General features: G+C 37.8%; 2 protein-coding genes across 6 annotated transcripts in view; one reads left to right on the top strand and one right to left on the bottom strand.

Annotated features, from left to right (window-relative positions):
* The window catches only part of LOC137981932 (neural cell adhesion molecule 2-like), a 45,666-nt gene extending 31,911 nt beyond the window's left edge, over nt 1-13,755 (bottom strand). Inside the window, exon 1 of the mRNA XM_068828961.1 lies at nt 13,575-13,755. Within this exon, the coding sequence (XP_068685062.1) occupies nt 13,575-13,644 (70 nt within the window). The 5' untranslated portion in view covers nt 13,645-13,755. The remainder of the gene's footprint in view (nt 1-13,574) is intronic.
* A 4,319-nt stretch (nt 13,756-18,074) lies between these two features.
* LOC137984131 (hemicentin-2-like) overlaps nt 18,075-27,500 on the top strand; it is a 40,667-nt gene continuing 31,241 nt past the window's right edge. For all 5 annotated transcript variants that reach the window (XM_068831348.1, XM_068831351.1, XM_068831350.1 and 2 more), the window contains exons 1-3: nt 18,075-18,120; nt 18,857-18,947; nt 23,453-23,824. In XM_068831348.1, the coding sequence (XP_068687449.1) occupies nt 18,887-18,947; nt 23,453-23,824 (433 nt within the window). In that variant the 5' untranslated portion in view covers nt 18,075-18,120; nt 18,857-18,886. The remainder of the gene's footprint in view (nt 18,121-18,856; nt 18,948-23,452; nt 23,825-27,500) is intronic.

Here is a 27,500-nt window from a genome sequence, read left to right as displayed (position 1 = left end):
AGTTCGTTTTAATGATTTACAGCAAAAGAGAGACTGCTCACAGTCTAGACGTTTTCAAAGTCGCAAACATATTTTGACGTATCCTTTTGTTGTCAAGAGAATTGGTGGTAAAACGATCCGGATATCGAAACATCGAGTCGTGACTTCCGCACAGTAAAAAACCCCGTTTTATTATATGGACGGAAGTCTTTTACCGGGGAATAACAGTCATAGATTCAAAGGAGGCAATGCGGCCCAATGGTTTGGACAATTGCCTTTAGATCTGGAGTTCCGGTGTTAAAGTTAACAAATCGAGAGTGGTTTAGCGTTGTCTGTACTCTTATCGACAAGGATATTCGTCATCCACAACATTTTGACCACTGTCATGACGAATATCGTTGTCGCTAAGAGTAAAGACAACGCTGAACCACTTTCGATCTGTTTTTTACCATAATATTCAAAGCTAAAAAAAGTTTTTATTCAAGAGCGTGATCAAAATCATAACACGAAGAAAGAGCAAGCGTTGTCTATAACTCTCTCGCAATATGATTGGTTTATTTCCCAAAATGGGCGTTTTTGATTGGCTATTACATTGCGTGACAAATTGACGCGAGCATGACGTGTACAGCGTTGTCTAGACTCTTATTGACAACGGTAAATTAGCCAGTCAGATTGCGAGATTACAAGCAATTGTGGTTAACACTCGTTCTGCCCACTCGTTGAATTTGTTCCTGGTAGTCCCCGGTTTACCCTGCGAGCAGAGTCTCTTTCGATCTTCCTTGACAAGTCGGGAAGAGGAAAGAAGTCTCTGCCAGGCGCCTCGACAATTCGTATTGGGCATGCATTAAAAATTCAAACGTATTCAGGAGTCAGTCACTACTAACCGCAAAACCACAAAACTAAAACACACAATTGGGATATTTTCGAACAACTCTGGCAAACACACGACAGCCAAGGAATCATTTCCTTGGAAACTCAAGATAGTTAAAGCTTTAAATTGCGATTTCAATTGTTACTTTAAAAATTAATAGGTTTGATTCTCAAATCTGGCAAAACTAGTTTTTGTAACCCAGAGGAAATAACCATGGGAATTTAGACCGTTAAAAATTGTCGCGCTGTTGTAAACTTTAAAAAATATATGATGACGCGTGGCGATTGATCATGCAGACAAATTAAAGAAAAAAACAAATTTGACAAGTCGAAACTGGGCTGACTCATTCATTTCTTTGGATGAGCCGCAAATCAAAAAATAGTTGAGGCGGCTGGCAGAATCTACTTTCCTCTTCCCGACTTATCTAGGAAGATCGAAAGAGACTGCTCCCAGGGTAGATCCCTGATTCAACTTCTCGGCCGTACTTGCAAATAGACAACTAGGTTACTCCTGCCAATTGGGATCTTAACAGTTGTTGTTGTGGTTGTATTCTGTCTTTTCGTTGATTGTGTTTCATTGGCCCTGAAAAGCCCCAATAGGGAGTGGTTAATTAAGAATGTATTGCATTGTGTTGTATTGTATTGTATTGTATTGTAATACGAGCATTACATCCGGGAAGTGAGTGGCTTATTTTTCTTATATAACACGAGTGATCATATTGAGAACGACGTCCTGGCCATTCCCCCAGTTTTTGTTTGTATTAATACTCAGTATTTGTGTTAAAGTCTCTACCATGTATATTTATTGTCCATATAATATAAAGAATATTACACGCTATCTCGAAGACATAAATTTTATGTTCTCGTGGCAAGAACAATATCTGACTTGAGCGCATTGTTCCTGCCACTCCAGCATGAAATTCATACTTTCTTGCTACCGTGTAATATCCTCAACGTATGGTGACAACAAAGAGCCTCATTAGGCTCTGTCTTCCTATATCAGAGTTTCCTGAATTTAATTGTACGAGTACACCACGAATTACGTTTCACAATACAAAAGTTTCTACCGCAATAACAATTCACTTAATATTAGGGAGTTTAAGAAACGACGACGGCTACGGCAGCGACGCCACAAAATAAGAATTTTATTGGCTTAAAAGGGAAAATAATAGTGCTGCAAGTGCAGCACGCATTTCAGTGCATTTAATTTCTCCAGAACATGTCCAAAAATGCACTTCACGCAAGCGAAGAAGACAGAAAACGAAGATAACAGAAAACATTGTGTATGAGCTCTATAATCTAAAGTAAAAAATTGAAAGCTACGACAAGAACTTTAACAACATGAAATCTCCAAATTTCAGGTTTTGACGACAGCCCGCATACAACAATAAACGAATCATTTTCTGTCTCTTTTTGCTGAAACTGAAACCGCTCGTAAACATCCAGTTAAAGGATGGTTCGCCCGAATTGTGCAAAGGTGAGCTGGAATTACCACAGGTAACCCAGGCTCACTGTGTGCGCCACGTAGGTATTAAAATACAGAGAACATATCAGGCGAAGTTTAGGTCTGAAAATTTGCTAGAAAATGGAAATAAAAATCGATAAAACTTACCATGTGGTGAGCTGTTGCTGTCTCTAATACGTACACGAAGTTTCGGGAAAAATGGTCCCCGTTCACCTTCCTTCATAGTATAGTGACAAGGTAGGAGACAGAAGCCAGCTTAAGGACTCCGATCGACCGAAAACAAGCACGATTTTTCTCATGAAAATCGAATCCAGTCGCTAAATAAACACGCCGGACTCGTGGAACATGAATTTCTCTAAACCATGAATCCACTGAAGCATCTCCAGGTAGCAACGCGAAGCCACCAGACTCCATACAACTTGTAAGTGAACCTGCTAAAATGGCGGCCAGAAACCGTTGTCCTCGCGAAGTGTCCAATTCGAAATGGCACTAAACTCGGGACGCCTGGTGACGATTATAATAAGTTCTGGAGGGAGGGGAGCCCCAAATTGCTAAAAACAAAACTCACTGAGCAATCTCGGACTCCCCTCCCTCCAGAACTGAAGCCCCTTGGGGACGTGAAATAAACGTATGTATGTATGTATACTCGTCACCAGGCGTCCCGAGTTCAGTGCCATGTTTTAGCACGTTAACTTACAAGTTCTACGGAGTCTGGTGGCTTCGCGTTGCTACCTGGAGATGCTTCAGTGGATTCATGGTTTAGAGAAATTCATGTTCCACGAGCCTGGCGTGTTTATTTAGCGACTGGATTCGATTTTCATGAAAAAAATCGTGCTTGTTTTGGGTCGATTGGAGTCCCTACGCTGGCTTCCGTCTCCTACCTGGTCACTACACTATGAAGGAAGGTGAACGGGGACCATTTTCCCCGAAACTTCGTGTACATATTAAAGACAACAACAGCTCACCACATGGTAAGTTTTATCGATTTTTATTGCCATTTTCTAACAAATTTTCAGACCTAAACTTCGCCTGATATGTTCTCTGTATTTTAATACCTACGTGGCGCACACAGTGAGCCTGGGTTACCTGTGGAATTGCCGCTAAATCCTTACTATAGCGCTTACCTTTTTTTGGAAGTTACGTTTTGGTTGACCTTGCGGTTAAACTCCCTTCTAATATCAATTTTTGGGCAGCAACATATTGTGTGACAATTGCGTCAACCGTACGTGAATGGATTTTAAAAATGGGAAACGTTCGTCAAACATTTGAAACGTTTTTAAGACGCAGTCATTAGTGAAGGTTCCGGGTCGCCAACGATATCAGGTGGCGATCATTTTCTAAATTGCACATGAATACAACTCAGTTTGAATATGATTATGGCCCAAGCAAAGGGCTTCAATATTTGCTTCATCATCCTTTCGATTTTGTCAAACAGCAATGTTGAAAGCGTATGCTCCCCCCTTTCAACCGTGTTAAAACATTTTGAATCGAAGTTGAATCGATGTTGTGAATGTGTTCAAACTGTAGCAGTCAACATCGTTCAATATCAATCAACAAAATCGAACGGCTGTTGAAAGAAATGTTATTAAAGACGTTCATGAAGTGCCTGGGCCTGTACACTCTATTTTTTTAGAAGGGCCTTTTATATAACAACATTCAGGCTGAGATTAACCAAAACTTTAAAGTTTAAAAACATAATAAAAACATACCCTGGTAAAGAGTCAGTTAAGAACGTCTTTAGTTTGCGATTTTTTTGTTTGTTTGGGTGAGTAGTACAAATAATTAAAGGCAAAACAATGGAAAACTGCACTGTAACAGGACAGTTAATTCAAATAATTAGAGATGTTTCGAGATTGCATAATGCATTGAAGAACAATCCAGTTTGAAGTCAAACTTAGTATACCACACAACTTTAAATCGCCAAAAAAGAAATAAGAATGTTCAGTCTCAGGTCCCAAAATTAGACCTTTCTGTAAAAAAAGAGCGTAGTGTATTATTATATTTTATTACGAGTATTTATTATATGGCATCTATAGGTTCTAGGTTAGATAGTGTATTTTTAATAAATCAAATATTTTATATATATAAATGGTGTTATGTAATTTTTACTCTATTTGGAGACAGTCTCTTTTCTTTTTAGATTAATTTTATTTTAGCCAACATCATTTATCATTTTATTATTTTAGTGACTTGTAGGTAGACATCAGTCTTAACCTAAATAACATCAGATACTTGATCATACTTGACACTCCCTTAATGTAATCTTATCGCGACGTAAGACAGTCTCTTTTCTGATTTGATTATTATTTTTAATGGTATTGCTAATTTGATACAATACAAAGATCTTACCTAGGAACCAAAAGATTTTACGTTAATTTAAATTTAATAAACACAACGCTGATTACAACACTCAGAAATAATAACTTGATTGTAACAACAAATAGTACGTCAAAGGGTGCGAAAACCATTCAATGTGAAATACTGGTCTTAAAATAAACCTTCTATATTGTATCTATAGAAGCAGCGTTGTTTGAATTTCATGATATTAAGTTCAATGGTTTATCATTTAACTTCGGGTAATAAATATAATATTTCGCAAACAGTAGAGTGTAATTCAGTTTGCTGACCTCAGCGTCTAAAAACGCATGAGCTACTTAGCATTCCAAAGAAGATCTCAAAAGGAGATGGAGAAAAGGAAGAAGCATTTTCCACCTTGAGACATTCAATTAGCTGGCCATAGAACCTTTTTTTTTTTGTTTATTTTAGCACAATATCGTTTATCATTTCATTATTTTAGTGACTTGTACGTCCACATCAGCCATATTGGCGGACAGAAATTTGTACCCTAGCTGCATTACTAAATGAAATGATGATTTGTGACATACAACCAGCTTTATGTATACATGATCAAAGCTACATTGTTGGATTGGCATCTGTACAGCAGAGACCGCAGAGCCAAGAGGGAGGGGAGGCTTTAGCCCATTCAGTTTCAAGCAAAAAATAAAAATATGAAGTAAACCATCTGTTATTTTACGGTTTATCCCCGTTTATTGATTTGGTATCTCGTCGAGAATGCTGAAAATAGCATTTCCGACCTTCAAGATTTCAAAATTTTCTGGCGCTTGCTTGTTATCCCCCTCAATACAAAATACGCTCCGCCGTCCCAGTGTAACAGCCAAAAATACTGAAACAAACGATTACCATCTTTATCATCTCAACTAGCTTAAGAAGATAAATACAAAAATACAATTAACTAACAATGTCATAAGATTGGAAAAAAATAAAATTCTTCCTCGAACAATTTTGACTTTGATTATGTTATTCTTATGCCACCACCATTTAAGGACAAAAACTTTAATTTTGATATATGTACTGCAAAAGAGTTTTTGAATAGGACCAATTTTCATTTTCATGAGTCGGTCGTTCATCAGCTGTCAAAATACACGCAAGATTTGCGCTCCGACGCCGTCGGGGCGATAAGTCGAGCCGACAAATCGTACCGTATAAAGCGACCTTTAGTCAGAAATTGCACCTAATATGGTCAAGGTACGCGTCAGCAATAAAATGGGCTGAAAATATGTTTGCAGCTCTGAGCAAAAATGGCCGACAAAAGCCGTTTTGGAATGGAATGGATCCAGGCAGAAATCGATGCTTCTAAGAGTCGACAATACTACCCCTGGGAACACCAGGGCTTGCTAGATATAAAATGATTAAACAATCTAAGAATCTAACTTTACCAGGAAGAAGCACAAAAGTCGGCTGAATCAAAATTTAGGCTAAAATATTTTGAAACATTTCATTGACTAGTGTATTAACTGTAGTTTATGTTAGCAGTGAATCCAAGATTGGCTTATAATCTGGGTCATTCACCACAAAGCTCTCTCTAATTACGACGTGCTGTCTCACAGGTTACCCAATATTGTACTCCAACAAATGAATGATCAATACAAATTACACCGGGAAAAAAAATAATTAATAAGCCGCAAGATGACGTATAAAATAATTCATTTTTAAATACTATTGCAATGCAAAAAAAAAAATAATAATAAGTAATAAAACGAAATGTTCATAGAGGTTTTCTGTATTCTGCAACAAATCACGAAGGTAGGGCTGGTTTAAACATAACTGAACACCACGGACAGACGTTTTCTAGACAGCGAGCAGTCTCTTTTTAGCTCTGAAATCGTTGAAACGATCGCATAGGTCGAAATGTGCATGGCTGCGGGTCGCAAATCCCGCTGGCAACGCCCGCAATACTTGCGACCCGAACCTTCACCAATTTTAAAGTTCCTTTTAATGATTTACAGCAAAAGAAAGACTGCTGGCAGTCTAGACGTTTTCAAAGTCGCAAACCTATTTTGACGTATCCTGTTTTGTCAAGATTCCTCATTAGTCAATGGATATATTGGTGCTGAAACGATTCGGATATCGAAACACGGATTGAAAGTTAAATTTGGAATTTCATCGATTTGTGACTTCCGCGCAGGGAAGGATCCCCTTTTAGTATATGCTAAAACAGTGGATAGCATTGAAAGCGCGCGCTGATTGGCTACTCAAACTCCGGATATCCTTTGGTATTCACCTCCGAGGAATTCGCGCGGAATTTGCTCTCGAAAATGTTGTAATCTTTGCAGGAATAAATGAGTTAAAATCATTTTTTCTGTATATTATCCCACTGTCTTAGTATATATTAAAACGACTACTCACCTCAGTGTTGTTGGATATTTACGGAGCGCCAGTTGCTGATGATTATATGGAAGAAATATTTTTACCGGGGACGAAACACTCGTACATTCAATACGTCCATTACATCCTGGCACTGAGCGGCGCATTTTTTCGTATGTAACACGAGTGCTCATTTTGGGCAACGACGTCCTAACGTTTTTCCACCCTTTTTACTCATGCGCAGTACGCGCATGAGGTACAAAATGTCCTCCGTTTCTTTGTGTTCCGCGTGACATTAGTGCATGGAAATTTATGCTTGCATACATTTACTTACATGACTGTAACTGTACGTGAGGTGGGGTGTAGGGGATTATTCAAAGCAATTAATAGATGCTGAAAGATGCATTGTTGAGTCAGAAAAATTAATAGAAAGACTTGAAAAGAAGTATTAGAGTCTTAAAATCTATGTATGCTTGGAATATCAGTCCAATTTGCGTGACAAAATAAACAGTACGTGTTTGAAGAAATCAACCATCCCTCTCATGTTTCAAGCCCTTAAGTAGACTTGCCACAATTCCACCTCACGAGAATCCCGGGAGAAAATGTTTTGGCGAGCGAATCGTGATTTTTCGGAAGCGAATCTACACGAGACGAAGGACTTTTGAAAGACTACCCCTTAAGATGTGTCATTTTCTCTTGGATGTGCATGGTCGCGCCCGAAACATCGCATCTTGACTGTTCAAACTTTGTGATTGTAGTCGCGGTCGTACGGATCGAGCTGTTAGAATAAATCTCTTTCGATTGTGGAGCCAAAGGTAACTTGTTGACATTAAAGACAAAATTATATATATTTTTCTAATTTGCGTTACAAAGAAACACTTTGCACGAGAGCGGGGATCCACATAAAGGTCATTCAAACTGATCTCCATCAACATGCCGGTCATCTCAGCTCCTAGTGATCTTTGAGAACCTTTATTAGAGCAGCTTTGAGCGAAACTGAGAATACCTGAGAAAAACTGATCCGACCTTTAGCAATCTGAACTGTTCTTAGAACTACTGTTATTGTCAGTATGGGCATGCGCCGAAGTCAAAATGGGGAATTCTTTCAACAATACAGACTAGTCGTTGATATGCATTCTGTTTATTTGGTGGCAAAGGAATTTAGAGGATGCTTCAAGGTGAAATTCTGGTTTTCTGTCTTACTTTTGTTTTACTTTATAGAGGCCATTTATTTGCCAGTATTGAAAAGTTTGGTTCACATTTATGAAATGTAACAAATTAATCATCTGTGGCTTTACAAAGATCTATTTGTATCGCTTTTACATTCCTGAGTTAATTTGACTCGCAAATGACGTACAAACAACCCAGGTCCAGGAATTGTTGATCCAACTAAAACTATTGCCGCACCATACAGTCAAGGCAATGTTGAAGTATTTGCTACGGCAAATACAGGCACACAACGTGTGGCAATGTCTCTGTCGGCACTTGTTTAAAATTTCAGGAATCCAATAACCTCTTCAGCCGACTTGGTTCAAATTATAAACATTGGGAATGATAAGTATTCAGCTTTGTCATAATCATGCAAAAAGGGACTCCTATTTTTGACAGATTTGCCTGTTATGGTTATAACTTAAGCTACATTAAGTATCAGTTGACATACAGTGATAGTTCTAGTGGTTTGCTGAATAGTGCACTTCCTATAATTTCAGACTTTCCTTATGTTATATCAATGTTAGCTGCCTTTGATTCTTTGCTCATGGATAATTGTCATGCATATATTTTAACACTTGAACTTTACACAGTAGCAATATACTGTCTGCCTAATGGGAGGTGTAAATTTTTTTACTCTCATGGCAGAGATTTATTAGGTATGGGACCCATTTGCAACATGTACAGTGTACTTCAATTGAAATAGATTCAAATGTTAATGAATTTGGTACAACATTTTCAGAATATATGTGCACAAACATCTGTTACTTATGAGATGAAAATGTGTTAACATTATTAAAATGTAAAGCAACAGTGGAAGCATTGTTCATTCATTATATGTTCGAAACCAAAATTTTAGACCCTAGGAGCACTTAAATGATGTTTATCTTTGTTCCTGCAAAGAATGTTCTGCTCTGTCATTTTATTCTATTTGTTTTTCCACCTCAAAAGTATTGTAACTATTGCACCGCTCAAACAGTTGATAGTATCATTGAGAATGGAAGAGCAATTTATCAGAAATTAATGTTACTCCAGCAAAATATGTTTTTATTTCTGATTTTCTCAAGAAATTAGACCAAGGCCGCTGGCCATGTAAAAGGTATTCATAGAGCAATATGTCAGGGAAATTTATCTTGTAATGTGGTTCCCAGTAAACAACAGCTTAAAACTGCCATTCTGGATAATAAGGAAAGCTGCACAGGCTTTTTGATGTGAATTTCTAGCTACTGCATTAGTTGTGCTTTCCAGTGGTATGCAAAGCAAAAGATTAGTTACCACGTTTTTGTATACAATGGTTCTGAACCAAAAAATGTAACAAAAGTATTTTCAAATGTAGATTCTGTTATTGATCTCTTTTGTTCTATTATTTAAAGTAAATGTAATTGTTTTTAAACAAACTATGAGGTTGCATTTCTTAGATGTTTATGTGAATTATCAAATATAGAAAGGAAACAAAAAATAAGAAAGCATAAATCTACTTCAGAAATTGCAGCAAACTGGAAGAAAGAGGAGAGAAATTTACAGCCCAATGGACCCAGAGAAGAAAAAAGAACTTCCTTCAAATTGTTTTGAAAAGTACAGGTCTGTGGACCCATCGAAAAAGCAGACTCTTTTAAATAAAGATGAAAAGTATAGGTCAATGAACTCACACGATAAAGAGCAACTTCTCTCAAATAGATTCTTGTTCTTGATTCTATATACCTCTTTTTGTGGGGTACAATAAAGTTGTTGTTATTATTATTATTATTATTATTATCATCATTATTATTATTATTATTATTATTATTATTATTGTTGTTGTTATTATGAAACTGTCAACAAAAGTACAAATAACCTGGCAACGCACGAGTATAGGCTACTTCAAGTAGAGCCTCTTGTTTGTTGGTATTAATAGTCAGTATTTGTATTAAAACCTGCCTTTCAATCTCTACCATGTATATTTACTGTCCATATTAGTCCCATTTCCTCGCGGCGAGAAAATCAACCATTTGACCGTCTGATGTGAATTTATGTCGTACCGTGCTCGACTTGTTCGTCTCGATTGCCCGTCGAGACGAACAAGTCCGGGAAAAATCGTCTCTCCAGACGGACAAATATCAGACGATTTGTTCGTCCCGTTTGCATATCAGACGATTTCTTCTTCTGAGACGATTTGTCTGTCCAGACGATTTGTTCGTCTTCTAGTGTGAAAACGGCCAATATCACGCATCAAAGTCGAAACTCTCATCGCATACTTAATTTTAGCAGAAAAAGTGGCATAGGCGGACGTTAACCGGAAATGAACATTTCGCACGCTAGGATAGTAGTGTCTTTTAGATTTTTAACCTAATCATCAATAATGGAGAAAAGGCACCTAGGCCAGGTTCAAACATCGAACTTTTCATGTGCCGAATCGAATGCAAATGAGAAAAATCAATTGTTTTCGCTCATTTGCATTAGATTCGGCACATGAAAAGTTTGACGTTTGAACCGGGCCTTAGCAATATAAAGGTAGTAGTGACAAGACAAGTAAAAGGCAAAATAGCTCACTTCCGGTTGCCGTGGGTGGCTCAAAATGGTCGCGTGTACAAACACCCTATTTTTGACAACCTTTCTCGAAACAGGTGTATATGAGTTTGATAATCTAAAGTTAAAGTTTGAGAACTACGACAAGAAGTTAACAACATGAAATCTCCAAATTTCAGGTTTTGACGATAACTCGCACAAAACAATAAACGAATCACTTTCTGACATTTTTTCCTGAAACTGAAACCGCTCGTAAAAGGATGGTTCGACCTAATTGTGCTAGGTGAGCAAGGTGGAATTACTGCGAAATCCTTACGCGATAGCGCTTAGTTATATTTTGATTTTACGTTTTCGTCGACCTTGCAGTTAAACTGCCTTCTAATATCAATTTTGGGCAGCAACATACTGTGTGACAATTGCGTCAATCGTGTACTTGAATGGATTTTAAAATGGGAAACGTTCGTCACACATTTGGAAAGTTTTCAAAACACAGTCATTAGAGAAGGTTCCACGTCGCCAACGATGTCAAGTGGCGGTCATTTTGTAAATTGCACAAGAGTACAAGTCAGTTTGAATATGATTATGGCCCAAGCAAAAGGGTTTCAATATTTGCTTCATCATCCTTTCGATTTTGTTGAAACCCGTTTCCTCCTCCCTTCATTTTTTCCAGTCCTGTTTTTTGTAATAATGCTGTAAATTAGTACATATATAGGAATCGCAGGTAACGACCGCGTGGTTTAGTGCACCCTTATCGGGCACCATCAAGGTGCGGAGGGGGGAGGGGGTGGTTAGGTTGCGTCACTCGATGGAGGGTGATCACGTTGTTATTAAAACCTTTTTACTTTCTTCAATAAACTTCGAATTCATCCTCCACCTGGTGGGTTTCTCTACATGGAATGCTCTGTAAAGAGTTAGCCCTTATGGATGGCGGTTCGGTTGCTGCGGACAGCGAGAGATTTCGAGAGGCGAAGCCGCGAAATCCCCTACATGCGACGAAAATGTAAAGAGCTAACTGATTGATTCCTGCCTGTTCGGGTATATTCTTATTGGATAGTTAGTTTTCACTGGAGCTTGATCTTAAAAATAGCCGAAGATAACAAAGAAGTTCTATTTGCAAGACGAACGGACTAAAGAATAGTTTTTTTTGACAGCAATTTTTGTATACTGACGAATTTACGCAGTGTTTCTTATGGTCCATATGAGAGTATAGTCTATCTGGTATAGTCGCCTCTAGAGGCGTATAGGCGCCTCTATGTATGTATGTATGTATGTATGTATGTATGTATGTATGTATGTATGTATGTATGTATGTATGTATGTATGTATGTATGTATGTATCTGTCTGTCTGTCTGTCTGTCTATCTATCTATCTAACTATCTATCTATCTATCTATCTATCTATCTATCTATCTATCTATCTATCTATCTATCTATCTATCTATCTATCTATCTATGTTTTATTACGTAAGTGTGAACTGTGTTTAGCTCTAGGGACACTCTACACAAATAAAATAAAATAAAATTTAATCAACTTATATCAAATTGTCCCTTTGTTTTTAAAAGGGCGGAGAAAATCGGAATACCCGGAGAAAAATCCTTTCGGAGGAGAGAAGAAAACAAACAAACAACGCTAAGTCCGGGAATCGAAACCCGAATCTATTGGAGCTGAGTGCACTCGCGCAATTTTTAATCTCTCACGCTCTTTAGTCTTGAATATTTCCAACAGAGACGGTTATTTTAAGCGCTATATTCGATTATTTCATTTTGTGCAATATTATATCCACTAAGCTAATGTCACAATAATATTCTAATAAAGAGCAAAGTACGAATTCACGGAGTCGCATAGTCTAACAAACGACGAAACACACGCGGATTAAAATACATCTTGGGTAATCTCGGCTTGAAAATATTCTGTCTTCCGGGTCCCATGTCGAAACATATTTGTCTATCATATTCAGAGTCATCTTCACTGCTGAGTCATGATGTCTGGTGAAGGAATTTCCATTGAACCATTTCGTACTCGTTTTCCCGGAATCATCCCAAGATTTCATGACACAATTAACAAAGCTAAAGCTAAGAAGACTCCAGAACGCACCGGAACGAAACTTATCACCGGCGAATTCAGAAGAAATGAAAGGTTTCCTTTCAGCGTGCATTTGCAAGTGAAATGCATCGTTTTATCGATATTGAAATATTCTCAGTTGCTTTCACACCCAAACTTTTCAGTTTTGGAGAAAAGTAACACATTACTAAAGCGCGGAGTGTATTCTATGTTGTTCTTGTCAAAATTGGGTACTTCACTTAATACAAGTCATTCTCAAAAATGCAAAATTACTCGAGACGGTTCGAATCGTGTAGAGGTATTTCCTCTCCAAGTGCCATTGTGACCCAATATTCAATAGCTTAAAACGGTTGATCGCCTTTGACCAAAAGGAAATACTCGGACATTAGCGTGAAGAAGAGTATTCAGCTTGTAAACCAAATCCACGTTGTAAAAACCCGACAAAGCTTAAATATGTGTAACAGGAAGGGCGAATTTTGCAGGCTATTAAAATTTCATAAAGACTTGCAAATTTGGCTCGAGCGGTGGGAAGTAGACGCGGAAATGCTGTTTTTTTCTTAACTTATTAGTCGCATTTGTCTACGTTTAAAGACATCTTAAGACATGTTAACTCATATTTTGCGAGATTCAGACAAAAAAAAAAAAAAATCATTTCCTATTTGTTTCTAACTGAAGCATATTACAGTAGGAAGCTTATACGCGAATCAACAGGTTCGAACCCCAGAGTTCATCCTTATTTTGAAAGATCAAATAAAGAACGGCGCTCGCAGGAAGCTACGAAACTAAATGCTAATTTGCTGGCAAACTGTGATCAAATACCTGATGTCCGATGTAAGATGTAATTTCCCGCTATCCATGATGCTATCAGCATGAACAAATAACAGCTCATTCTTGAGTGTTAGAAGACAATCTCCGAAATGTCTTCCGTTTGTGGAAGCGATAGAAGGTGTGACAGAAATTCCTTGACCACGACAGGGTTTGATGGCGCGTGAACAATATACTGAAGTATTATGTTTCAGCTTAAAGGGAATATTTAATTTGACGTTTTCGTAAAAAAATGCAAATTTACTCCATGGCGGATTTTATTTGGAAATATGGATTTAAAACCAAAGGGTAATTCTCCCTGGTTTCGTTCATCGAAATCCATCTCTGTTATGAATTAAAGTGATGAACTGCTAGCTATCTGTGCATTTAATACAATCGCACAGAAACACTTCAGTAAACAGTTTGTTTGAGTCAAGATTTACGTAACAATTTCACTACATCAGCCAGCTGGCAGCCGATAGTTCGAAGATCATTGAAAACGAAAAAAAGACAAAGTGGATCGAGATTTAGCAAATTTACAATTCGGTGTGGACGGTATGTACGAAACCCGTTGTCTCTGTTTGCTACATAAACCGATCAAAAAGACCAACTAGCCTTACTAACGGACACAAAAATTCACAGCACTTCCCTGCAGAGCAGGCATTTTTTCAGTGTAAGAATTCATGAGAACGCCGCTCACTCAAAAAAAGTCAAGAAAGTTAGCACGCCATTTTTAAAGGAACGGCTGTCATTGCTCGCCCCAATCCTCTGTTGGTCTTATCATCCAAGATGGCGGACATCCGATCACTCACGACGCCTTGAATTAACGACATTTACAACAAATACTGGGAAGCCTGACCGACCTAGATTAGTACAACAGATTTTTTGAAGTTGGGCCGACACTCCGAGAGAAACCGCCATGTCAATCAAAGGATATGCGAGTGGGTAATGCGCATAAATACTTAAAAAATTAAAGCGGTCAAAATCAAAATTATAGCGGTCAAAATGGCTGATGCTAAAAGGACAACGGGAAGATCTTTTGAGGAAAAATTACACGTTTTACGCAATTTAGACGGTACGAGTTATCGGCCCGACAAAAACAGCCGACAAATCGTGTAAACCGGCCTTAGTAATTTGCTGGAGAGCCTTGGCGAGGCAGCAATATGGGAAGCCAATTCTAGCAATATTCAATAAATGGATATTTCAATTCAAAGCGTCTATTTTAGTTCAATTTAATGTATAAATTTATGTTCAATATACTATTTTTTGCATTCAATACAGTTTGGTATCCCTCAATGCGATTGCCTTGGTTCAACCTCAAGAGCACATTTTGCGTTCAACACTTTTTATTTCGTTCAACGCGATTTAAAGGTTGGATTTGAGATTAAATAGCGTTTTAGGCCTCATTAGGCCTGATTAGATCTAAAATTTGGTTTTATCAACAGAGTTGATAATGTAAATTGGCCACCGTACAGAGATTCTAAAAGCTGACGTTTCGAGCGTTAGCCCTTCGTCAGAGCGAATCGTGTAATTATGGGTTACGTGTAGTTTTTATAGTGGAGTAGGAGCTACGCTATTGGTGGTAACATGGCAACATGAAAAATAGGAATATATTAGTTAAATGAAAAGCGTTCGTTAATACCGTGAGGATTAAGGGTGCCTATTTGGAAGATGAATTTTTGCAGGGGCACCCAAGGACCAATTTGTTGTAAAATGTATTATTATACCCCAGTTAATGAAAATAAATGTTATTAAGGCATTTTCAGGTGTTTTTCAGTGTTGCTGGGAAAACATTATCTGTTCCTTTTTCCCAGCAAGACACACAAGAAATTTCCCACCCATCTAGATAAAATTGGTTGTTTTCCCAGCCAGCTGATCAAATTTATTTCCCAGCCAAGAATTCCGCGCGCTTTCAAATCCCTCGATCCAAAACGACCGAACAAAAGCGACAAAACATGGACAAAACAGTTTTTTTCCGCAAGCGCAATCACTCTGACCAGCCGTCGTATGTTTGTGACTATTCTCTGGGAGAGGGAAGGGGTCCTTTTTTTTTTTTTTTAGTCGTCCTCAGTCTTCAGAGTTTCTACAGCCAGCTCGGGTTGAAATGCTAGAAAGAGTCAGTAATTCCCAGGCAAAACCTCTATCAATAACTAAATTTCCCAGTCAGCTCATCGAAACACCTGTATTTTTGCCAGCCAGCAAGATTCCTCTAGGGAACAGATAATGTGAGGAACAGATTCGTTGGGTGCCCCTGTTTTTGATCTGGATTCTTGCGGCTTTCCGTCTTACCTAGATTTCGGGAAAGGCCGCAGATAGCCATGTGTTTTTTGGAGTGGTTAGGGAGATTAAAAAGACGAGCAACTGGCTTAGATGCATCTTTGTTATTCTTCTCAACATCTCGAAGGTGTTCGCGGAATCGGTCACCTAGTCGTCTACCTGTCTCGCCAATGTATAATTGATTGCATAACGTACAGGTTATGCAATAAATGACATTTGCGGAAGTACATGTGAAGCGATCGGTGATCTTAACAGATCGCTTAGGTCCCGATATCTTGCTAGTGTGAACAATGAAAAGACAAGTTTTGCATCGTGAGCGCGCGCATTTGAAAGTGCCGGGTCGCTCGTTAGTTTTGAGCGCGCTTCTAACTAAAAAGTTGCCTACGTTTTTGTCGCGTTTGAATGAAATAAGTGGAGGTTGCGAAAAGATTCTACCAGTCTCGGGATCATTTTGGAGTAATTTAAGGGGATTTTTTTGAGGATGGAAAGTGAGGGTGAATGGAATTCTGTCATTCTTATCTTTTTGTGACTTTTGTAGTGATGACTGTCGATCAAATTGTTGGGCGCGATGATGGCCCGCTTTGACCACAGAGACAGGATCCTTTATCCTATGATAGAGAACTGAAAGACTTCTTATTTTTTTACAAATGTCTATACAACTATATTGACCTTAATGTACACTGTTTGTTGATTTTATCTCCCATGGCCGTACCAGACTTAGTAATTCTCTTAACCTAAAAACACCTATTTGTAGAACTAGTACTTTTCAGGCCTCATACTTTAATCGCATTGTTAAACGCTGGAACTTTACTTGCTCCGTCTTACCATCCACTAGCTTTGACAACCCAGGTTCGTACCGAGAATCTGTCCGCAATGTAATGCTTGACCGTCTAAAAACCACATATGACATTGATTGGCCCTGCACGTAGACACCAGCCAGTACGTGCTCGTGCCACTAAGTTGAAATTATCTATTCTGTATTTCTGTAATTTTCTGTTTTATAAGGGCGGCGCCACGCATGGGACTTTACGTCCCGTTCGCGCCTTCCCTTTTGGGTGCATTTTTTTTTAGAATTTAATTCTCTGTTTCCTATTTGTTATGTACTTTTGTCTTGTTTAAATATTTATCTGATATGCCCAATAAGGTCGTTAAAAAAAAAATAGCCATGTTTTTCGAAGAACTGGCAGATCTCCTCTGATTTGCTGGAAAAATCGGATTCATCACTACATAGACGTCGAAGTCTAAGAAATTGAGAATAAGGAATCGATTTCTTGACATGTGATGGATGTGATGATGAATACAACAAGATTAGCTAATGTGAATGGTTTGGGTTGTTTCAGTTGTGGTAAATCACAGAATCCAACCTTTTTCGGTTAGTATTCAACGTATGGTGGGTCATACATGGACTACTAACAAACTGTGTTCCAGCCTCCCGTGACCTCACGAGATCAAGAGGGACTAGGTAATAGTGGTCAACCGCTGTGCAATAAATCGTTGAAAGAAAGTAAATCGCGTTGAACGAAATAAAAGTGTTGAATGCAAAACCGGAAGTTGAACCAAAAAAAGTATATTGAACATAAATTTATGCGTAGATTTGAACCAAAATAGACTCTTTGAATTGAAATATCCATTTATTGAATATTGCTACAATTGGCTTGCCATACAGCAGCCTATTCTTGATATTAGCGAAAAAAAAACAAAATTTGTGAGATTATTTTATGCAAATGCCAGTGGTAAAAAAGAGGCGTGTCACGCGCGCTCTACGATGTCAAAGAAAAATAAGAGACTACTCGAAGTCTATTCTCATGCACGACAATAAATTAAAATTGACGTTTGTTCAACTACGCTCAGCATTTATCAAAAGGTAACTCTTTTGCTGAAAAGGGGACAGAAATTTCAGAAGAACAAAAGTTTAAATTCAATGAATGGAATGACATGCCATTGTTTTGAAATTCTTCCTTTGCTTATAAAATATTAACGCACATTTTTATTCAGTTGATCTTTAGTGGTTAAGTGGATAAAAACAGTTCCTTCGAAGTGGGTGCTCCGGGTTCAAATCCTGTCCAGGGGCTGCTTTTACTTTTTTCTTTTTCTTGCCACCACAAGTCCTGGGACACAGTGTCCTAAATTAACGATAATAGTAAATTCAAAGCAAATGAACAATTAACGATAATCGTCAATTCAAGGTAGAGAACACGTTGAGTATTCAATGCTCCTCAGGAGAACTTCGTCCCAACTCTCGCGCCGTCGTAACCCGGAAGAAGGATAGGGAAAACACTTTTTATGCACCTATCAATGTTAAGCCCCAGTGGGGGGGGGGGGGGGGGGAGAAATTGACCCAGTGAACCTTTCCCTGGGTAGGGATTTTGACACGTACAGTATGTGTTTCCCAAGGGTCGGAAATTTGACATGCCCGCCATCTTGGAACACCGAGAGAGCCTGGAGATGAGTCGTTATCCACAATCATAGTTTTCGCGTGACTTCTCTGGTTTTCGTGATTTTTCTAGACACCATGGGGTGAAAGAAAGGAAAACGAATCTGTCTTGTTTTTTTGTAAATATGGACCATCACTTTTTTCTGTCTTTGTTGGAGTGTTCAGAAGTACAAGAATGTTTATTTTTTTCGTGATTGCTTTTCTGTACTTCTCGTATTCATTAATTTTCCACTCTATCATTGTGCACGCTTGATTGATTCAAAAGCCTGTAAATAGTAAAAGAACTAATGATATTGTTCATAATATTATTGCTTTGCTCAATTTTAGGTTCTTGTTTAGCACCGTAAGCAGCGGAAAGGTTTCGTGTTACACGACAAATTTCCATCAGCTGTTAAATGTGAATCTAATGAAAAAAAAATGAAACCAGGGCAGGAATGTGATGATCAGAAGGTACCCAGGGGTGGGGAATTTGACGGTCTGCAGGTACCCAGGGGTGGGAAATTTGGCGCTAGCGTCAATCAAAATGTCAAATTCCCCTGGGTCAGCCCGCCTCCCCCACCCTGGGGCTTAACATTGATAGGCTTTACTTCGTTGATCTCGACAAACGCTAGCAGAGATGTCCTCGATGTATTTTACTTTTGCAACTCTTTTATGTATCTGTGGGTTCCAGTATACAGGTGGGTAAATTCAGTAGATTGAATTTCTGGCACTGTACCGCGGAACCAACGAACCTGCGAAATCTGCAACTACCTCGATTGCGAACCTTTGCAAAGTGAATAATTACAACAAGAGTAACGTGCTGCTATTATCCTGAAAACGGGGAATTTAAGGATTTTTCTTCCTTTCATCGCCTTCCAATGTAGTTGCATTTCGTTGCTTTTCAACAGAAACAAACAGTTTGTTACTTGAGCTTGCGGTCGCGTCACCCGTTACGTTGTTGACAATCTTTATTTATTTCTGCATGTGCATTTATTTATTACAGTTTTCTCCCATACAACAAATCTAAACATAGGCAGAAAATAATGATAAAATAAAATAAAAATTAGTGAAGGAGGAGAGGGAAGCATCGAAAAGCGCACTAGACACCATACGAGGGATGCTCCCCAAAACTTATACAGTATAATATGGGAATGTATATAATGCAAATCATATCTAAATCTAAGTGAAGAAAATTGAAAATTGTAAATTGTCCAGACGTTAGTGCGAGGGTCACTTCTCTCTTAATTTTGTAGAGCATTGTACCGGCATCACAGAGGTCTTGGGTTTGAATTCTGTTGCAGCTGCCTGAATTTCTTAGGTGTCTATAAGGGACACTTACTTAACCCTTTCAGCCACGATAGTGCCATATGGCACTTATAGATTTTACTCTGTCTAACGCCAGACGATTTTACTCTGTCTAACGCCAGACGATTTTACTCGTCAATGGGGAACCCCTCGGGGCTTAAAGGGTTAAGCTAACAGCGTGAAAAAACTATGTCCCCGTTTAACCCTTTCAGCCCCGATAGTGCCATATGGCACTTATAGATTTTACTCTGTCTAATGCCAGACGATTTTACTCGTCAATGGGGAACCCCTCGGGGCTTAAAGGGTTAAGCTAACAGCGTGAAAAAACTATGTCCCCGTTTAAGCTAACAGCGTGAAAAAACTATGTCCCCGTTTAAAATGGCCTCTTAAGTGTGAGGATTACTTCTACCTTTCAAATTAAATAGTTTACTTTACTTTACTTTACTTTACTTTACTCAACTTTAATTAGACAGATCTTCATGTAATACAAATTAAAGATAAATTAACAATTGAAATAAAGAAAAAAATCTGATCTGCATAATTAGGTCAGTTTATACAGAATACAAAGATTCCTTTTTAAGAGTAAACTGCCTCGATGTAACACAAATAATATAAAATATCATGACGATATGTTATAAATTAGTTATAAAAATCTGTCCTTATTTACATTAAATTTATTAAGATAAAATTTATTAATAGTGTTCTTAAATGATGAGACATGTTCAATTGTTCTGATGTAAAGTGGTAGGCAATTCCACAGATCTACAATACCATTAAAAAAAGAAAACTTAAAGACATCAGTTTTAAAAAGGCCTTTCGAAAGCGTAGCTTCACTATTTCTGATGTTATATTTGGGTGTCTTAAAATTTACATATGACGAAACATTATAATCTATATAACCTTTCAGGCATTTAGTTCTACAGATTAATCAAATGTACAACATTGCAAGTCTATTTTCAACAAGAAATGTTGTATGCGTGGTAGTTGCTTTATAGTTAATGCTTTGCTTGGACAGCAAGGTGGACGAAAAGCCATCACCTTGAATTATGCAAGCTCAACAACTTATCACTGACCTTTTTGTGGTTGACAGCTAGTGCTGGAGGAAGAAAACTTGTGGTTGAATTAACTATTTCACATTCAATTGGCTTTCTCGAACAGAGAAAGCATGGGAGATTTAGGAAGCATGACTGTATAAATAACAGGGTTTAATTCAAGTAAATGGCCAGGTAGGGGTCAGTCATGTTGTCCGGTCAAACATATTTTTGAATGCTCGTGCATCAGACAAGCTAATTCCTTCAGTTATAAATTAAAGTGCATGTATTGCCTGCTTAAATGAACAGCAGTTTAATGTGTGGTTTACATCTTCCTTATCATAGGAAAATGTAGCCTACCAGATTTCACAGGTGTGTGTCGATTACTTGATTTCAGTGAGCATTTTGGTTCTTGCATTTTGTTCCGTCCCTGAACATTTTTTTTATTTTGATGACAGTCCAATTAAGATAAGGGACGAAACAAAAACCCCATTGTTCCCTAGAAGTGAGATTTTACTCTGCCTGACACCAGGTGACTTCACTCATCAATGAGGTTTTGTGGAGGGAGGGGGGAAGGGGGGCAGGAGTCAATGGGTTAATTCCTTAAGGGATAAGAAAAAAATCTGCGAGTAGATTGTTTGGATTGGTGCTTGTATATAGCTTTGTGCACAACTGGGAAAACTTGATTTTTTTGTTAGTTTATTTAAGTGACAATAGTTTTAATCACACATGTATTGTGTTCCCTGTTTAATTGACCCTAGGACAGAAAAGACAGTTATTACCATTATTATTATACTCTCAGTCTTAAATGTAGCCTTCGAGGCTCTGCGGTAGTTCTTAACCCTCAACCCCAGTCCCTTGGAGAGCCTGAGAGTTCATTTTAATCACACATGTATTGTGGTCCCTGTTTAATTGACCTTGAGACTGAAAAGACAGTTATTATCATTATTAATATACTCTCAGTCTTAAATGTGGCCTGCCATTCTACCCCCAACCCCAGTCCGTCAGAAAGTGCTAATCATTTTCTATAATTATTCATCATGCAATCATTAGTGTTGTAAATTCAGACTAAGAGTTCATTGTTTGGTTCTGTCCATTCCACCGGCCCACATCAGTTTATATTTTAATTGAACAATAGCAAGTCTCCTGACTTTTGACCTTGGGTATCCAGTATCTTTTTGATGATTCTCCCTGTCCCTTTAAACAAACAGTCTTTCAGCAATGCAGAGAAAGCCATTTTGAGGTCCAAGTGTTCTTCATATTTTTCAAATTCCTTGCTGACCATCCTCAATGCTCCAATTACTGTCAGTACAAGTGGTACTACAATCCCATAATAATAATAATAATAATAATAATAATAATAATAATAATAATAATAATAATAATTATTATTATTATTATTATTATTATTATTATTATTATTAAGGCTTCGTAGCAGCACAAAATAGGATATTGCTTTGGTGAACCACACAAAACATGCATTGTCTTTATTAAAAAATGAACTTCAAAAACATCATGTGGTTCATCAAAGCAATATTATTATTATTATTATTATTATTATTATTATTAGTGTTGTTGATTCTTGTTGTTATATACTGTATTTAATAATAAAAAATGCTACTAATAGAAGTAATACATGTAATAATACTCTTAATAATACTAATACTAAATCTTGACTTTCTGTAATCAGGACAACCTGCAAGGAGATGGTATCAAACTCTACAGGCATATAAAATTCTTAGCCTCATCCCCAGACCTGGGGCCTAGAGACTGAGCAACTTCTGGAGGATTAGGGTGACCACAAATGACTGCAAAGGCCTGCATTTCTCCTACTACTACCACTAATAATAATTGCATTTACATGTATGTAACACTTATGAATTGGGACATTTCTAAGCGCTTTACATAATTATATAAGTATAAAAAAACAAATATCAGATAAAGCTCTGTCATTGTTGACAAATTGGGTACAATCCCGTAGGTAGGACTCAAACTATTCTAACGCAATCTCCCGATTCCAAAATGTGGCGAAAGCCTAGATAGCAAGATCTCATTGTCAACCCTCGAACACATCTGGAATTGCAAGGTTAAAACAAAAAAACTCTCAGATAATATTAAGAATATTAACAAAAGCAACCCTACAGTATATTAAAGGAAAGGTACTACAATTGAACCGACTGGGAAATCGGAAAAATTCGAACCCAAGATGGGATTCAAACCCATTTTAATTATGTGTTAACCATGCATTCTCTCACATTCGCTCACTTTGGTGGTTTGTTGGCCGCATCATTCACAGAAATACAGGCAACGGGATTTCCATGATGTTCTCAATTTGTTTGCGCCATACAGTTATGAGCTATGCTGTCAGTCGCTTTTTGACTCTGTGGCTGCGTGATGCAGCTCGAGTCAAAGACCCACATCTCACCCTTGCTCACCATAGAGTCTCCAGTAGCTCAGTAGAGCATCCGACTAGATCTCAGAGGGTGGTGGGTTTAAATCCCATCTGGGGCTCGGATTTTTCCGAGTTCCCAGTCGGTTCAATTGTAATACCTGTCATTTAATATGTGCTAACCGTTCTCTCACATTTGCTAACCCTAAAGTAATAATTATTAAAAATATTTATATTAACAATAATTAATAATAATATTAATATAATTATTGTTGATGATAATAATATCAATAATAATAATAATAATATATTATTATTATTATTGTTGTTGTTGTTGTTGTTGTTATTATTATTATTATTATTATTATTCTTAGCACTAGCATTATTTTTACACAGCTGTCATGTGAAATCCAAAAAAATTATTTATGCCTCATCATTAACCTAACCCAGTACATAACCATTTTGCTTTTTTTTTCAGAATGTGCCCCATGGTTTACACAAGAACCAAATAATGGGAATGATTACTATGTGCTTAATGGGACAAATACGCTTAGCTTGATCTGGGACTACAACTCTGATGGGGAATCAGTGCGAGAGGTGTCTCTGTCATATTTTGATGAATCCACGGGCAGTGATGTTTATGTAGCTGCGAAGTTTGGGAGTAGTGCACTCATTGTATACGATAGTTATACTGGTAGAGTTCAGTTCTTTGCAAGGGCTACATTTACAATTGATAAAATTATCCCAAGTGACAGTAGGCAGTTCAAATGTCTGGTGAACTTTAATATGCCACCTGTTAACCCAGGCATACCCCCTGGAATGGCCAGTGCAGTTCGAGTTGTTGTGGTTGGTAAGTATGAATTATTTGACAACTGATACTTTGCACTTAGTCAAGGTACACTTAGGCTGTGGCATAACGTTTGCATCCCAAGACAGCCAAGGATTCCGCTTGGGTAAATTTAGTATTTTAGCATTTGGTAAATTTGGCGGCCCACCAGTTAGCTCATGAGTAGACAGAGCATGTCTATCATGTGGGAGGGTGTTAAGGCTCAAACTCCAGCTAGACCAACACTAAAGGTCTTCAAATAATAACAAACGAGAAGAAAGTGCTGCCTTGGTAATCACATCTGCAAAATGGTTAGAATCTCAAGTCTTCAAAAGCATGAACTCTACAGTATACTGTAGACCCTGTCTCACATCCTTGGACATGAACCTTGTTGGGTTCATATCAATTGGGTTGGGTTCATATCATATTCATAAATAAGTGCTAATGATCTGAAGGAGTTTAAATTTGTCGTCTTCTTAGAAAATTACGAAAAGCAAAGTGTGTACTACAGTAGGCACCATGAAAAAAAAAATTGCATACACTGTAGTTTACAAAAATTTGGTTTTATCAACAGAGTTGATAATGTAAATTGGCCACCGTACAGAGATTCTAAAAGCTGACGTTTCGAGCGTTAGCCCTTCGTCAGAGCGAATCGTGTAATTATGGGTTACGTGTAGTTTTTATAGTAGAGTAGGAGCTACGCTATTGGTGGTAACATGGCAACGTGAAAAATAGGAATATATTAGTTAAATGAAAAGCGTTCGTTAATACCGTGAGGATTAAGGGTGCCGATTTGGAAGATGAATTGTTGTTCCAGATCCTTGCGGCTTTCCGTCGTACCTAGATTTCGAGGAAGGCTGGGGATAGCCATGTGTTTTTTGTAGTTGAAAATTAGTGTAATTGGCTCAACTTGCAGCAAGAGTGATCAACAGAACAAGTATGGTACTACGAAAAATACAAATGTACTTTAATTTTCCAAAGATCAAATCAAAACAATTCCAGAAACTTTATGCTCTACAGTTTCTTAGTAGTTAGTGGGAATTCATCAACCTTCCAAGAGATCTAGTTGTGTACCAGGAATCCATTGTAGATAATATAGTAACCCAAGTTACTCTCGCATTTTGATTGGTTCTTGCCTATGATCTATTAGAGGACAGACGCACGATTGATGTCACCATCACCTTTTATGCGAATAAAGTTTAATTCTTTATTATATAAAACAAATAGATTCCATGTTGCCGTGCGTCTGTTCAGTAATAGATCACAGTGACACACTCGGCTATCGCCTCGTGTGCCACTTTTTTGTTTTTACCACATTTTGACGTCATCTGTACGCACGGCAACATGGAATCTACTTGTTAAATATATTTGTCAAGATCAATGTGACACGCAACACTGTCTGGCGGTTTACAATGCAAAAATATGTGTAACAGTGAATCTTAAACGTATCATTAATCGTAGTCACCATAACAAGGAATGACCTACATGTAAAATGATCTAACATGAGCTACAACGGTATCTCAAATGACCTAAAATGATCAAAAATAAACAATTGAAAATGGTGGTAGCTCATTTTCGGTCATTTTAGATACCATTGTAGCTCATTTTAGATAGATCATTTTAGGTTATTCCTCGTTTTAGTAACTACGATTATTATTCCACGAGTTCAGTATAGTTACATGCTTTTGGATACTTTAATTAGTTTCCCGTAAAGATCAACAAAGACGAAAATAGAAAAAAAAAAATGTGCAGTGCCAAAGTTTGACTTAGACTGAAATAAACCGTGATAAAATTAAATCATGTGGCGTAAAGGGTCAGACGGACTGGTCCGTCATTACAGACGAAAACTATTACTGGTATTAGTCTAAACTAGGGTGAATGGAATAATAGTAGCAGTTTTAAATTATTAAATAATTTCTTTAAAATCTACAAAACTACCAGACTAAGGGCGCTTTCCTTTTGTCAGAACTGGCCGGCCAGACCCGTGAGTTTGGAAGGAAAATGCAACAATTTGAAGGAAAATTTGCATGATAACAATGAGTACATATCATCCTCAAAGTGTGTTAATTTCAAAGCGTTGTAGAGTTAGTCCTTCCAAACGCCCAGTCTGGCCGGTCAGTTTTGTCAAATGGACAGTGTCCAAAGTGCTATGTCATTCTCAACCTTGGAAAGTCAGAGGATATATATATGAACTAATAGCCAGAGAGTAAGGCTAGTGTGCCCTTGTTGCTACTAAGGCATACTAGACTTTGTATACTGAAGTGCACATTTTCTTCATGCTGCAACATTAGTCTTTTTTATACAATAAGGTTTTACTATGTTCATTATCAACTGAGGACTTACTTTTTACTGGAACATATATTATACAATACAACTCAGGGAAGTAAAGTCTTTCCTTTATTGCCACACTGGGAGGTGTTAATCAAACCATCATAATCACCTCAGAGCAACCAAAGGAAAGAAAATGGCTCAAAGCAATAATTATTGTATTATTTTGATGAGATTCTGGTTGACGTATACTGGGAAACAAAATTTTTGTTCACCTCATTACCATTTAGTAAATACCCACCAATTTAACTCCATAAAAATCACCTTTTTGATTTGTGATTTACACGCAAAACGAAAAATACTAAAGCTTTTTTGTCGATTTCACTTGAGTTTAAAAAACCTGAAATAACTTTCACTTTTTTTTCAGATAAAGTGGACTTGTTTTAGGATTTCTCTCGGATGTTGCTGAAGTCAATTTTATCAAGTTGTCGCTTTATCTTGCTCAGTTTTTGAGAAAAGTCACTGTCGAGAAATTTCTCGAATATTTTCAGCTTTTGCCTGTTTCAGTCAAAATAGAAAAATGTCGACTTTTTTCCGCTTTCTCTGTTTGACCTCCTGGATTGACAGCTGTCAAAAATGGCGCGAAACTCAGAACCTTGTGTTTTTCTTTTTCTTAGTTGCACCACAGGTGACCCCATAGCTTATTTCTCTAAAATAAGGCTCAAATCGGTTTAAAAAATACCAGAGTAATGTTGTTATAAAGGTGAGCCACTTGGACATTAAGACATCAACAAGATCACCTTAGATTTTGTATTAAACCACTCGTGCCTGGAGCTTTGCGCATCGCGCATATCTCATGTAACTTGAATTTCACGGAGATCGATAAGATCGCCGCGAAAAACAAGAAAAGAGAAAAACAAAGAAACAGATCTGTTCAAACGAAAACAAAAGTTCGCTCGGCGTTCTGAACCACCGGCATGTGGTGTCGCCGATCATGCGCATTATTCGATTGAGCTACCGTTGCAAGCAGTAGCTCTGGTTGTGCTGTCAAACTAAAAATCGATCGAAATTGTCACTTACTAGGTTTTTGCATCCAGCCCGTCAATTGATGATACATTCGTACTTCAGGGGTTATTCCATCAGGTCACCAAGTGTCGCAAATGGCAGAAATAAATTCTGCGCATCTGACGTGGTCACAGGCCGATATGTCTTGCGCATTCCTTTAAAGTAATTCCGCTGTTGTTAAGTGAGCGTACACAACTTGAAGCATGACGTGAGGATTTGGTCGCTAAGTAACCGCCGCACATGCTTTCGACCCATGGCGGAAGTTTTTTTTTTCCTGTTCTCGTTAGCCCACTGAACACAAAAGACAAGAGACCTCTGCTAGCACGGAACCATTGACTGAGGATGAAGGTGAATGCACGGGGAAAGC

The sequence above is a fragment of the Montipora foliosa genome, chromosome 13 (assembly GCF_036669935.1).
Source record: "Montipora foliosa isolate CH-2021 chromosome 13, ASM3666993v2, whole genome shotgun sequence".
Taxonomy (NCBI): Eukaryota; Metazoa; Cnidaria; class Anthozoa; order Scleractinia; family Acroporidae; genus Montipora; species Montipora foliosa.
Note: the sequence above shows the minus strand (reverse complement) of the source record. Positions and strands in the feature narration are given on the sequence as shown.